At 44.3% G+C, this 15,186-nt stretch overlaps 1 protein-coding gene across 4 annotated transcripts in view; it reads right to left on the bottom strand.

Moving 5' to 3' along the window:
* The window catches only part of TMCC2 (transmembrane and coiled-coil domain family 2), a 71,798-nt gene that overhangs the window by 14,530 nt on the left and 42,082 nt on the right, over positions 1–15,186 (bottom strand). Inside the window, exons 1-2 of one of the 4 annotated variants that reach the window (XM_044003692.1) lie at positions 9,342–9,536; positions 7,575–7,775 (exon numbers count right to left, since the gene is read on the bottom strand). The exons of 2 other annotated variants lie outside the window; for them this stretch is intronic. In XM_044003692.1, coding sequence (XP_043859627.1) covers positions 7,575–7,775; positions 9,342–9,356 — 216 coding nt within the window. In that variant the 5' untranslated portion in view covers positions 9,357–9,536. Of the gene's footprint in view, positions 1–7,574; positions 7,776–9,341; positions 9,537–15,186 lie in introns of those variants that run through there. One more of the 4 variants, XM_044003694.1, reaches the window with a different exon arrangement.

Raw genomic sequence — 15,186 nt, 5'->3', positions numbered from 1 at the left:
ATGATGATGATGATAAGTTAGAGTGTTTTTTTTCATCCAGATGCTGGAAGAAACACGAGCAACAAACATTTTCCAATTCAAATCCCTACTACACAGTCAAGGTTAGGAGCTTCCAGAATCCAGATGACCAATGGGCTTTTGGAAGTGAGCCTTCCCACCTCCCCCGTTGCCACAGACACCTGGACACACACATTTGCAGAATCATCCTCTTCTACCTCCTCCAATTAGCACACATCCACCCAATAGGCAGCTCAGCTCTCTGCATGAATCTTGGAAACAAATTCCACCAAATGCCTGCACCCAGCTGTCAGCCCCCATATCTGGAATTGTCTCTACTGCTACTATGCACTCCCTTTTCCCATCACTCCCTCCCTCCTCCCCAGCCTAATCCAAGTGATATTGCACAAGTGATAATGACTAGCTAGGCCCCTGGGAGAGGCAGGGCAGGCAATGACCCTTGCTGGATGACTCCCACCTGCCAAGCCAGGCAGGCTCCAAGAGCCAACCTCCTGGGTACCTCAGTCCAATGTCTGGCTGCTGACAGAGGAGAGCCATCTGGCTTAAGGATCATTTTCTTAATTTTCCTTCCTATCCACTGTGAGGACTTATTTCCCACCCCACCCCTTCTTACAGTCCCAGTTTAGAGAGAAAATGCTCCTTTCAAGGGTTCCTAATTTGCACATCTGACAAGTCTCTTCTCCCAGCACCTGTTCCTTCCTCTAACCATGATACCTGAAGCAGGCTTCTGGGTAGAGGCAAATGGTGCCTTTCAAACTGATGGTCTGCATAAAGATGAGGGACTTGCTACTGGAACATATTTTGAATGGTGCTCAGTCATAGTGCCTCCAGTGCCAAGCCTTGCAAATAGCAGGTGCTTAATCAGCATTTACCTGAAGTTAAATGAATTGATGGTAATCCAGCTAAGGCTCAAGAGATGCTCCAACATCACAAAGTGGAGCAGCCTTCTACGTGCTCCTTTCTAAGGAGGACTGTGCCCTGCCCAGCCAGATTGGATATGGAAACATCTACCCAATAGATTTAGTCCTGGAAAGAACCTTAGAAACCATAGAGTCTGATCCCTTTATTTTCTAGATGAGGCTGAGAGGTTAAATGTTTACCCTGGTTCACACTACTAGTAGGTGTCTAAGGCAGAATCTGAACTCAGGTCTTCCTGAGTCCAAGTCCAGCATCCTATCCACTGTGCCACCTGGCTCCTCCCAAGGACAGGGGATCCCTTTCCATCAGCACTAAGAAAACAGATAAAGCACTCTGCCCATTAAGAACAGTCAGACCTGCACACCCAGCCCTGCTCTGGGACCTTTCAGAAGCTCACACATACTCCTCCACCTCCCCACCCCCTCTCCTAAACTGTGGTCTCTTTCCTGACATTAAGCTAGCCCCATCCATGTGACACTCCATTTTTCTTCCTTCTCTCTAGATACTAAGATGCTCATCATGCTTATATGAATCAATGAGGATTAAAAGGTGCAGAATTAAGAGAAGTATGTATACAATAACCACAGCACTTTAAAGGACGGCAACTTTGCAACAGTTAAGAACTCCGATTGAAAAAAAATTAATAAAAATAAACTCTGGGGGGCAGCTAGATGATGCAGCGGATAAAGCACCAGCCCTGGATTCAGGAGTACCTGGGTTCAGATCCAGCCTCAGACACTTGACACTTACTAGCTGTGTGACCTTGGGCAAGTCACTTAACCCCCATTGCCCCACAAAATTTAAAAAAAAAAAAAGAAAAAAATAAACTCTGATCAATGCAATGACCAATCACAATTCCAGGAGCCTTTTGATGAAACATTCCTCCTACCCCTTGCTAGAGAAACAAAGCCATTCTCAGACACAACCAATAAAATCCACATTTGTTTGGCTTGGCTGTATTTGTTTTGGCTTGGCTATACTTGTTTTTAGCTTTGATTTGGGGGCAGACTTGGGAGGGTAGCCAAGTGACATCAAAAGAAAGAAGAAGGGCAGCTAGGTGGCGCAGTGGATAGAGCACCAGCCCTGGAGTCAGGAGTACCTGAGTTCAAATCCGGCCCCAGACACTTAACACTTACTAGCTGTGTGACCCTGGGCAAGTCACTTAACCCCAATTGCCTCACTAAAAAAAAAAAAAAGAAGAAGAAGAAGAAGAAAAAAAAAGAACATCAATGAAACATTTAAAAAAAATACCCAGAGGAAAGAAGGAAGTTATAAGGGGGAAAACAGAGAAGTAGGGTGATGTTATTGCTGCTGTGTTAAATTTAATACATATTTTGAAAAACAAGCTGTATGTAACAGACCCATGAGGTCATGTACCATCATCTTTTTCTGGCCTTTTTCTGGAAACACCCAAGGTTTGATGGTGATTTTCTAGTTCATAATTTAAAAGACAGTTTTCAAAAGATGTCACTTATGCCCAGTGCAAAGGAGTTAGGGAATGTCAGACACTAGGCCCTCCTGATAATGACAGGCCCACAGGAAGGGCTGCCTGCAGACACAACTCAGGATGCCAACTTCCCTTATTAGACTGAAAGGCAGGCTTTTTTTGAGGTCAGAGAAGGAAGAAAGAAAAAACAGGCTTTGCATCACCAAGGTATCTTAGAGCTCATCCAGTGAGACCATGCCCTGATCTTGGAGATAAGGAAACAGGCCCAGAAAGGGGAAGAGATTTGCTTCAGGTCACACAGTTAGCAGCAGATCCCAGCAGAACCTAGATCCAGTATTCCTGCTATGCCATTGTATATCAGGAAGCCTGCAAAGGGCACTCTGTACCATAACCATCTGCACCAAGAGCTGGGCAGACAGGCATCATGACTATTAATAGGATCCGAATAGCTTCCCATCAAAGGCAACCCTGAGAGCAAGAAGAAAAGCCTCATGGGGCTCTCTCGCTTCAGCCTGTCAAGACTGACCCCAGGAAAGAGGGAGCTCTGTCTGCGCATCACCACCCTGGCCGTGCCTCCCAGGGCTTGGTATGTCTGCTGTGGACTCTGTTGCTCTGAGCCTGCAGGATGTTCCTGGAGAGCTGGGGATGAGCCAGAAAGGACACAGGGTCCCTGCCAAAGGCTCCTTCCAATGTCCGGGACTCCAGCTGGAATTATCCCTGGAGATTCAGCTCAGGAGGAATTTCTCAGCTCAGCCTTTTACTGACTCTGGGGTCTGGCAGGCAGGGCTAACCCTGGCAAAAAAGATCTCATGCTTGGGGCAGCTAGGTGGTGCAGTGGATAGAGCACCGGCCCTGGAGTCAGGAGTACCTGAGTTCAAATCCGGCCTCAGACACTTAACACTTACTAGCTGTGTGACCCTGGGCAAGTCACTTAACCCCAATTGCCTCACTAAAAAAAAAAAAAAGATCTCATGCTCCCACTGCCAGGCACCTGGGCAAGCCAGGACAGGGTGCTGGACTTGGAATCAGGATGAGATGGGAGTTCAAAACCTGTCTCAGACACTTTCTAGCTGGGTAAGTCATGTAAACTTCCTCAGCCTCAGTTTCTTCATCTGTAAAATGTGGATAATAATGACACCTACCTCACAGGATTGTTGCAACTACCACTAAATGTGACAACATACATAAAGTGCTTTTTAGATCTTAAGGTGCTATTTTCTTCCTCTTTTTCCTCCTTTTCCTCCTCCTTCTTCCTTCTTCTTCTTCTCCTCCTCCTCATCCCTACCACCTTCATTTCTTAACTTGGAGTCCATGAACTTGTTTCTTTTATAAAAAAATCTTTGGATGGCTATATTTAAGTATAATTGGTCTCCTATTTACTCCTATGTATTCCATTTTAGAATTCCATTTAAGGTCTGAAGTCAGAAGTTTCATCTTCCTGAATTCAAATCTGGCCTCAGACACTTACTAGATGTGTGACTCTGAGTAAGTCACTTTACCCTGTTGACCTCAGTTTCCTCATCTGTAAAATGAGCTGAAGAGGGCAATGGCAAATGACTGGTATCTCTGCCAAGAAAACTCCAAATGGGTTCACAAAGAGTTGAATATGACTGAAAAATGATTCAGCAACAAAATTCTATTTTAAGCATTTAAACACACTATTTTGAGAAGGGGTCCATAAACTTTATCAGACTGCCCAAGGGGTCCATGACTCAAAAAAGGTTATAACCTTCAGCTCTATAGTATGGTAGTAAAACCCAAGTCCATTAATTGCCCACCCTCTCCAAACCCAACACTTTACTAGCTTTGTGACATTGGGAAAGTTACAACATCTTCAAGACTGTTTCCTCTTCTTTAAAATGAGAATAATAATTCCCCTGCCTCCATTACAGGTAGGAAAGTGAGGAGTTTATGAGATAATGTGAAAGCACTTTGAAGACTGTCATTTTCCTATTTATTCCTCTTTTCATAGGGAGATAAAGGTCAGCAAAATGAGTAATAATCGTTCACAAATATTGTTCTAAAATTTATTCATAATAATCCTGTTAGTGTGAAGAAGTTTCCTCATTTTACAGTTGGGGGGAAACTGAGGCTCAGGTAAGTCACACAGCTAGTAAGAGACCTGGAGCAACTACCCCATTCCACATGTAGTGACTCCAAATACCAAGGACTTGAAGAAGAAAAGAAGTGGGGCCTTAGAAATCAGTCATCCCTTAATAATCCCGACTGATGACTCCATAGGAACAGCTAGGAGGGTGGCAGAGAGGTGACCTGTTAATTCCAATACCAACTGACATCTTTGTTGATGGGGGCTGGGTACTTATTTCTGGGGCCTGGTCCTGAAATCAGAAGAGGGCCTAGGCTCCTGGCCTTCCCCTGGCCTGGCTTTGTTGAGGGAGGAGGGAACAGACATCCCATCTCACTCCCAGTGGAGATACTCTATGGCACTAAATGTGTTCCTGAAACCTTGATTCAAAATGCTCCCAGGGCCTGGGATTGGAGGGGAGACACTGATCCACCCAGCTAGCAGGGTATTGCCCTAGAAGTATAAGAAGCTTTTCTCCCTGAGTCTGGGAATCAGCTGTTTAGACAAGCTTAAGTAAGGCAGGCCAGTCCCTCTTTACAGCAGAATGTCAGAAGAAAGGAGCCCTGAAGGAGGAGGCTTGCCACTGGCTGAAGCCTGAGGGTGTTTTCTTCTTGAAAATGTATTTTTATTCTAAATTTTACACTAAATAAAATGGGCATTTCCATATACATAGTAGAACAGAAAAAGGTCTGCACATGGGAACTTTGCATCTCTGTTTTGGTTTTGTTTTTTTTTTGCTTTTGGGTTTTTTTTTTTGTGCTGGGCAATGAGGGTTAAGTGACTTGCCCAGGGTCACACAGCTAATAAGTGTCAAGTGTCTGAGGCCAGATTTGAACTCAGGTCCTCCTGAATCCAGGGCTGGTGCTTTATCCACTGTACCACCTAGCTGCCCCCTGCATCTCTGTTTTGCATAGCTTGGTTTTCTTTTTTACATAAATAATAATTTCAACCTCTACGACTATAGCTTTCAATATAAACAACCTCTATGACAATAGCTTTCAAAGCTGTCCTGCTTGTCTGTGCTTCTTTTTGGCCATACTGTATTTAAAAAAAGAGATTCCTCAATGACCATTTTATTTCTTTTCTTGCTACTCTATCCTCCTGTCCTTGCTCTCCCACCATCCTACACTGGGTTGAGGGTGGGAGCTGCAGGGAGTGGGGCTGAGGTGAGGTGGGGGGAGAGACAAACCCTTTGTAACAATTATGCATAGTCAAAATAAATTAATTCTCACAAAGGCTGTGTCCAAAATGCATGTTTTATCTTGAGTCTTAGTTATCTTTTCCATTATGAACTCCCAAGATTTCCCCTCCAAAGTCTGGGCATCAGAGTAGGATGCTTCACCAGAGCCAGTCTGAGCATCCCTAAGTCCTTGGGAAATGAGGAGGGGGCCCCCTACTAGGATTCAAAACCTTTCCCCCTTTCATTTATCTGGTCCCATCCCTCCCCCAACAATATCTAATGCACACTCGGGAGCTTGGCTAAAGTGCAACAACATCTTCAAGGAAGATATAAGTGTGAATTATGATTGTTCATTTCTATTTAGGTGCATCAGGACCAAAAACCCCAACCTAGATCACAGGTAAAGCAACAAATGAAATCATTCAGGGTCCACTCTGTGTCAGGCATTGTTAGAGGTTCAGGTTCACATTATTTAATTAGTTTGGCCCAGGTTTCAAGCATGAATTAGTCTTTTCTAGGCACTCCCTGTTTCACCCTTCTTCCCATGGTCTCTGACTCTGACTCTGAGGGTCTCTTGCCATTTTTTGCTAATTCTATGCCATGGCCAGAGTTACTCCCCTCTATTCCCTTGGTTCAAGAGAGAGCAGGGCCCTTTTCTATCTGAGCTCTGAGTCCAATCATCAGCTTCAAGAAGAATCTGCTCTCTTAATAGTCACCTGAACCCCAAATGAGCCACTGTCATGTGGACTCCCCACCCCAGGAATTTGCTGAACTAATCTCTCTTCTGAACAGGGCTCTGTTCAACTGTCCTGAAATGCCCCCACCAATCTCCATTAGCACATTGTGGGACTCTTAAGTTCTCCATTTCCTTATCCTTTAAATGCATCAAGTTATGAGCCACAAGCCCCTCGAGAACAGGTTCTGTCTCTTATCTTTTTTTGTAGCTGCAGTGCTTAGCACAGTGCCTGGCAGACAGTAGGTACTTCATAGAAGATTGACTGATTATGAAGTTTATCTAGCTTCCCAACAAAGATAAACACTTTGACTTCCCCAAGTGATAAACAACATCTCAATCCCCTATCTACCTGACAGTGCTGCTTCTCTGATGAACATTAGAATCATTTGCTTCTCTACAGTTCATTTCTACAACGCAAGACAGACGGGATATATTCAGGGAATGTCTTTTGTTTTGTTGGCCACACACAATCTCATAGAAGGGGAGAGCCCCACATCTAGCCCTTCCACAAGGGTCCCCTACCATAACTCATCCAAGCAAGGGATCTCTCTGTACTTGACAGAACCTCGAACCTCACCAGGAGAATCTGGTCGTTTTCACATTTCACTAGTCACTAGTACCTGCTATGGTGTACCAAATAACTACTCTCCCATCCTCACACATCACACTCACCAATCCTACCAGGAAGTTTTTACCCTCACATTTCCTGTAAGTCACAGCTCTTATCCATTTTTTCCTATACCCCGAGTCCTTCCACTACTTCTTTTCCAAGATCTCCTCTTGCGCTCTATTAGCCTTCCCAGCCTAAGTTTCTGGTCCTGCCAGTTCTCTGCTAGGCCATCTGGATCTCACATCCAAGAAATATTCAGGAAGGTCAAACATCTTTCTCATTTCCATTATCTCTTACCATCCCCCTGTGGGAAGGAGAGAAGATGGGGCTACCGCTGAGGTTTTCCTGGGATAACAGGATAAAAAACTAGTGATTTCTTATCTGCCATATGCTGCTGGACCTGTATCTTCTCCATACTACCCTGCCCCCACCACACACACACACACACACACACACACACACACACGCCCAAACCTAGGATGGATCAGCCTGGAGAGGCAATCTGAGGTGCCTTCTCTCCACAGAGCTCCCTATTTACACAGGCTCAGAATGGCTCCTCCAACATACAAAGGACCTCACCTGCCCATGTACCATCTCCAAATGCCGTGCTGGTGATGGGGTTCCAGGCTCTCTGACCCTCCAGCTCTCTGTGCACTGGGTCAGGCTCAGGATATCACTGTCCCTGGGAAGCGCCAGCCTTTCCTTGGGAGTGAGGGGCCTTCGAGCAGGCACAGCAGGGCGTCTGATGCATCCCGTGCTTGGCTCAGCTGAGTCCCAGCCCTGGGGGATTAGGGACGGGTTGCTCTGAAAGCCTTCCCATCCCTCCCCGCCCCCTTCCCCAGCACTGGTGGTACTGTGCCTTCCCATCTGGCAGCCTCCTGGCAGGTCACCAAGGAGGGATCATTGGGAGTTGGACCTCGTTCTGTGGTGGGGGTTCTCGTTGTAGGGCTGTCCCGATCCCGATCCCTAATCCCAGCTAGCTGGACTAGGAGCTCAGCCAGCCCAAGGATGTGTAACAGTTGGCCATCCCTGACTCAGGTGGGAGCCCTAAAGCTATTGCCATGGACACGAGTATAGGCACCACTCACAGACATGATTCTCTCTCCCAGCTAACAGCACACACAAACACACACATGAAAATGCATGTGCAAACCCAGCTCCACATACTTACACATACATGCATGTGTACATACTCACATTTATGACACAGGTCTTTTTTTTTTCTGGATGTTCTCTGTGCCTGAGAGGGGTATCTGCCCTCCTCTTTAACTGCTAAATTCCTAGCTATCTTTTAAAGCTCAACTCAAATACCACCTCCTAAAGAAGTCTATCCTTGTTCTCCCAAAGAAGACTTTTCTTCCCACCACTCCACTCCATTTCTTCCTTCCTTTCCTTCTCCCTCCCCACCCCCGCCCTCTCTTTTTTGGTTAACTCACATATCCTATAATCTTATATGTTACAGTTACCCATTGGGACATTCTTTTTGGACCATATCTGTGATTTCATGGTATTCAAAGTACTCCCGATGAGGAAACTCCCTCCACTAATGCAAACCACCACCTGCCCTTCAAGAGAGTTGCCTGGAATACTGAGAAAGAAGTTGTGACCTCCAGGTTCACACAGACTGTAAGCATCAGAGACAGGAATTGAACTCAGATCTTCCTGACCACACTTTCTACCTGTCTCATCCACTTCACTCAACTGTCAGCTCTCTGATGTTAGCCCTTGACACATCTCCCTTGAGCTGCATACACTAGATGCTTAATAAATGTCTGTTGCATTATGCTTGGGAGCCATCGGATGATCTTAGGATCATAGGTTTAAAGCTGAAAGGGTCCTCAGATGCCTTCTCGTTCAACCCCCACATTTTATAGGTGAGGTATCTGAGGCATAGAGAGATTAAGTGACTTCCAAATGACTCCAGCTAATCAGAATGTCCCCAAAGTTTCCTACTAAAATCAAGACCTTTGGGAAACAGCTGGCTACCTAGTCTATGCAATCTCCTTAGACCCCAAGATTTCTCTTAACTAGAAAATATGAGAGCTAAAAGAAACCTCAGAAAGCATCTAGCCCAACACCCTCCTCTTACAAATGGGAAAACCAAGGTCCAGAGAGGTCAGGCAATTTGCCCAAGGTCACACAATTAGTGAAGTAGCAGAGCTGGAACTAGAACCCAGGTCTCCTGACACCCAGTCCAGGGTCCTCAGATTTAGTCCACAGTAGGCTGAGGCTGGAATTACAGTCCCACTTTGATCCTCTCTCAGGAGATTAGCTTTCCCTGACCTGCACCAGGTCCTGTCCAGAAAAGCAGCTTCAGAGAAGAAACAAGCATACAACTTTCTCTACCTCTTGGGACTTCATCGGGACGTTTCCAATTGGTAGAAGAAACTCTAGGTAGCCAGTAGAGGGGGCCAGCAGTCCACAGAACTGAGTGAAGCCAGCCGAGGAAAGAGAGTAGCTGGAGTTGGCAGGCTGGGATTTCCAGGCCTCTGTAATGAGCTTTCCACAACAGATCCACAGGGTCCCACAGCCATCCAATTTTGCACTTGAGGTCCTAGCCAGGGACTCGGGCCTTAAATACAGAGTCAGCAAGATTACGTTGACTGTTGGTATCCGGAAGCTCAAGAAGGAGCAGGGAGATAAGAGCTGCTGGTTGGTATCTTTGGGTTCCCTGCTGCCAAAAAATAGGGTGGGGGTAAGGGGCACATGGGGAAACCCAAGGAGATCATCCTGTACCCATGATGACCTGGATATGTGAGTCATGAGCTCTATAAAAACTTAATAAATATTTGTCATCGATGATGACTTGGGGTATCTGAGGTCAAGGGAGCTGGGTTAAAGTTAGTTTGTACACTCTGAGGTTATACAGAAGAATTGGAGGCTAGAGCTTGGGGATGGGGCTGAGGGGCGGGAAGAGTGCCCAGATTCCAGAAAATTGCCTCCGCTTTAGAGCCAGGGATCTTAACCCAGAGCCCACAGATGGATTTCAAGGACTGTGTGAAGTTGGATGGGGGAAAATTACATCTTAATTTCAATATAACTGGTTTCCTTTGTAATACTATATATTTTATTTTAAGCACTAAAATATGATTCTGAGAAGGGGTTCATAGGCCCATGACAGAAATAGGGCTAAGGGCCCCTACATTAGATGTTTGCTACCAATCCATCTACAAGGTAGATATTTATATGTAAACAGACAAAAGTATCAATGACTGCAGCAAGGTTACCCAAATCAACTGGCTCATCGACACATACTTACCAAGCATTTACTGCATGCCATGCCCTGGGCTAGGATGGGAGTTACAAAAGCACAACATGTTGTCCCTACTTTCACAGCTGAATTAGAAAGAAAAGACACAAAGAAAAAAGAAATACACGTCACCAGCAAAAAAAATAATGACAGAAGAAATGGCAGAAGGATGTCTATCATGTTAATGGAGAAGCATTTATTCAGGACCTACTATGTGCTAGGACCATAGCCTCATAGGGTTTGGAGATGACCTTAGAGCTCATCTAATGCAGAGATTCTTTTTTTTTTTTTTTTTGGTGAGGCAATAGGGGTCAAGTGACTTGCCTAGGGTCACACAGCTAGTAATTGTTAAGTGTCTGAGGCTGTATTTGAACTCAGGTCCTCCTGAATCCAGGCCCGGTGCTCTATCCACTAATGCAGAGATTCTTAACATTTTGGTGTTGGTGAAGCCTGTGGATGCCTTCTCGGAGTGATGTTTTTAAATGCATAAAATAAAATATGTAAGATTATCAAGAAAACTGATTATATTATAATAAAAGTATGTTTTCTATTCCAAATTCAGTGACCCCATGAAATCTATATATGGACTCCCAAAGTGGGGGTCTCAGGTTAAGAGCCCCTAGTTAAAATACTTCAAAGCAGTTCTAGGTTCTAGGTTCTAGGTTCTAGTTTTGGCTCTTCTACATCCATGGTAGGAAATGTTTCCTTGACATGCCACAAATTCAATTTAATCAACATTTATTAATTGGCTGGTGTTGGAGGTGATACAGTTTAGAGAAGGCAAGGATGCCCGGCCTCATGGAGCTTACACACCAGCTGGGGAGAAAAATGCAGATAACTATGATACACAATAACATGAAAATTAGATTGGCACAAAAGTGATATGTGAAAGTCAGAGGAAAAATGGTCATTGCTGATAATAAGGATCAGGGAGGTCTTCAAAGAAGTCTTGGGGTATAGAGAAGGGAAGAAGTATTTATATAGTGCCTACTATGTGCCGGAAACTATGCCAAGCTCTTTATAAATATTATCTCATTCCATCCTCACAACAACCCTGTGAAATAGGTGCTGTTAGGATTCCCATTTTACAGTTGAGGAAATCGAGGTGGACAGAAATGAAGTGACTTGCCTAGGATCATACCCAGTAAGTGTCACACAGCTAGTAAGTGTCTGAGGCTGGATTTGAACTCAGCTCTTCCTCACTCTAGGTCCAGTGGCTGTTCACTGTGCTACCTAGCTTCCTGATTATGAGGAGAGTCAGAGGGGAACAGCCTTTCTGGTACAGTAGAAGTCAGCTTATTTCCTTGCATTTGGTCCTCGGGATCCATGAAGAGCAATGTGATACTCTATTCAGGGATAATTAAACCCTTTTGCTATAAAAGACCATTATCAATATCCTCCACCCTACTTTTTTCAGGCCCTGCAAAACTGCTACCTTTAACCTTTCTTTGTAAGTGAAAGGAGGCAACAGCTTTTTGGAAGGGGCCGAATGAGTTGAGCCCAGAGAATCTCTGCAGTCAGAGACTTTGTTTACTATGCCAAGAACACACTTTAGGGATCCTTATTATTCTTAAGCATCAGCCTAGCCTATAGCATGTCAGTCAAATGCCCTGGGGATTTTTCTAGCCTCTCTTTGGTTCTTGCCATCACCCCTGTTTTTAGAAGTCTCAGTTCCACGCCAGGGAGGACTTTCAGCACATTTACCAAGCAGCAGGTGGGAGAGAGAAATCACCATCTGCTAAAAAAGGAAGGAAGAGCTAGATAGGGTAATAACTGACAGACAGGCTAACAGGAAAGAGAATAGCATCTCCAACCTTATACTTTTCTCCATTGCTCTGTTCTCTACTTGGGTGTAACAGAAAAGTGCTGTACTTGGAAAAAGGGGAAACTGAGGCCCAATTTCCTCTTCTGACAGACGCCTATTAGCTATGTGACCAGTGGAAAGTCACTTAACTTCTCTGAAATTCCATTCCCTTATCCTCCATGGATAATCATAGAGCCTGCCTCACAAGGTTGTCATAAGGATTAAATGAGATAATTAATGTATGTTAAAGTATTTTACAAGTTTTAAAATGATAAAGAAATGCTAGCCATTGTTTTTTCTTTCAGACCCAGAGAAAGATCTAAAATACAAAGTGGTCCTGAATGAGTCAGGGATTCTCTATATGTTGGGGAGAGAAACTCAGCACAGAGCAACTCTGCTTTCTGGGCCTGGTTTCTGGATACTGATACCACATAGGTCTTCAATAAAAATCTGTTAAATGAGTGGATGGATGAATGAATGAAGAAAGAAAGAAAGGAATTAATACAAAGGCTCAAACTGGGCAGAACAAAATCATTTCCACCGACTTCTTCCTCATGGACTCAAAGGCAATAGTAAAATGAAAAAAAGAGTTTTGAGAATTCTGATCAATGCAATGACCAACTGTAAGTCTAGAGTACCAATGATGAAGCCAGCTGCCTACCTCCTGACAGAGAGTTGATAGCCTTAAGGGGCTGGAGGAAGCACATGTTTTCAGACATGGCCAATATGAGAATTTGTTTTGCTTTACCATGTGTGTTTGTTATAAGAGTTTTCTTTTTCTTTTTTCCAGTGGTGGTGATTGGGTGGGTGAGTGGGGAGAAGGGAACATGAGGGAGGAGAAAAAATGTGTTAATTGAAAAACAGTTTTGGGGGTTTTTTTTGGTGAGGCAATTGGGGTTAAGTGACTCGCCTACCATCACACAGCTAGTAAGTGTCTGAGACCAAATTTGAACTCAGGTCCTCCTGATTCCAGGGCCAGTGCTCTATCCACTGCACCATCTAGCTGCCCCTAAAAATATTTTTAAAATAAAGAAAAATTAAAAAGAAAAACACAAGTCTATATAAGAGAATTCTTCCTTGGGGGCTGACATTGAAGTAAGTGGGGCAACACTCTCAAAGAGGGGGAGGGGCCCAGTGGCCTTGTTGAGTGATATACTCTCTGGGATCCAGGGGACTCTCCAACCACCAAGAAAAAAAAAAAAGGTTTCAATGCTTATTGATTACATACAAGTTGGATTTAAGTTGTCCTGAAGCTCCTTCTATAGAACTTTATCATTTTTTTTCTCCAGGGAGAGGGGAAGGAGACAATATGTATCCATCTAGATTCTTACCTGGGTGGGAGTCAGAAATGTGATTTCAACAGCAATGAAAGGAGAAAGAATGAAGAAGACTTGGGAAAAAAGACAAAAATCCAAGGCAAACTGGTTTGGGGAAGGATGGGATAATTTAGAGAACAACTGTAATTCTGCAAATGAAAATGCTCTTTACTGGAAATTCTAACAACCCTGCAACTTCCAATTTGGGGGATCTGGACCTGGAATGGAAATTCCATGGTCCTACTGCCTCTCCTTTGGAATGGCTCAGGCAAAGCACATGGTCTCCACCATGCTGCAGAGATGTAACCAAATTTTTTTTTTCTTTCTTTTTTTTTTTTTGTGGGGCAATGAGGGTTAAATGACTTGCCCAGGATCACACAGCTAGTAAGTGTCAAGAGTCTGAGGCTGGATATGAACTCAGGTCCTCCTGAATCCAGGGCCAGTGCTTTATCCACTGTGCCACCTAGCTGCCCCACCCCGCCATGTAACAGAATTTTAATAGAATCTGGTCTTCCTTCCTTCACACTGGTTAGAGCAGGGCTTCTTCAATTTTTCCCACTCTTGACCCCTTTTCACCTGAGAAATTTTTATGTGACCCCCAGATATACAGATATATAAAATAGGTAATACATAACCATTTACTGTTTTTTTTCCCTTTTTTTTTTTTTGCACGTGGGACAATGAGGGTTAAATGATTTCCCCAGGGTCACACAGCTAGTAAGTGTCAAGTGTCTGAGACAGGATTTAAACTCAAGTCCTCCTGAATCCGGGGCTGGTGCTTTATCTACTTCGCCACCTAGCTGCCCCCAACCATTTACTGTTAGCAATTTTCTTCCGTGACCCCTACGCTTAGCTATGTGACCCCACATGGGAGTGTAACCCACAGTTTAAGAAGCTTTGGGAATGGGGCAGCTAGGTGGCGCAGTGGATAGAGCACTGGCCCTGGAGTCAGGAGTACCTGAGTTCAAATCTGGCCTCAGACACTTAACACTTACTAGCTGTGTGACCCTGGGCAAGTCACTTAACCCCAATTGCCTCAGTAAAAAAAAAAAAAGAAGAAGAAGAAGAAGCTTTGGGCAATAAGAAGGTATTGCAACTTCCACATATCTACCTTACCTGAAAGTGAGACCTTACAAAACAAATGGGCTTCCCTTACCTCAGAGTGGGACCTTGGAGAGACCCCTGAGACAAAGCAGTGTGACCCAGACACAGAGAGGCATAAGGCTTGGATTTGAATTTCACCTCTGCTACCTCTATGACCCTGAGCAGATACTTCACCTCTATTGGCCATAGTTTCCCTGTCTATAAAATGAGGGGACTGGAATAAATCTAATTCAGCCTTTAAGAGCCTACCTACTATATGCAAACAACTGTTGGGCTCTGGGATACTGAAAGGAAAAGAAAATCAAAACAACTACCCAAGAAGGCAACATTTTACTAGCTCCTCACCTCCAAACCATAGGATATTATAACCATCCCTAGTGCAGTGTTCTGCACATCATAGGCACTTAATAAATGCCTTAATATTTTTGTTATATTTAATTGTACCTTCCTAGCAATACTGTCATTCTCTACTGAGAATCTGCTGCTATCACCTTTGTTACTTTTCTATTTTCTTTATTGTGTTAACCTTTCACTTTTCTTTCAGCCCTTCCCCCTCTCCTCCCCGCCCCCCCATCTGTATGATTTCAGGCAAATCCTGGGCCTCAGTTTCCTGGATGGCCTCTGAGGTCCCTTTCAGCCCCAGCAGTATGCTCATTATCTGCCCCATTTTCTTCCATTTCGACTTTGGTATTCTTTTCATTCTTTCCTCTCTTCTCT

Source organism: Dromiciops gliroides, chromosome 4, assembly GCF_019393635.1.
Source record: "Dromiciops gliroides isolate mDroGli1 chromosome 4, mDroGli1.pri, whole genome shotgun sequence".
In the NCBI taxonomy this organism is placed as follows: Eukaryota; Metazoa; Chordata; class Mammalia; order Microbiotheria; family Microbiotheriidae; genus Dromiciops; species Dromiciops gliroides.
The sequence above is the reverse complement of the archived record's forward strand: the minus strand, read 5'-3'. Positions and strand labels throughout refer to the sequence as shown.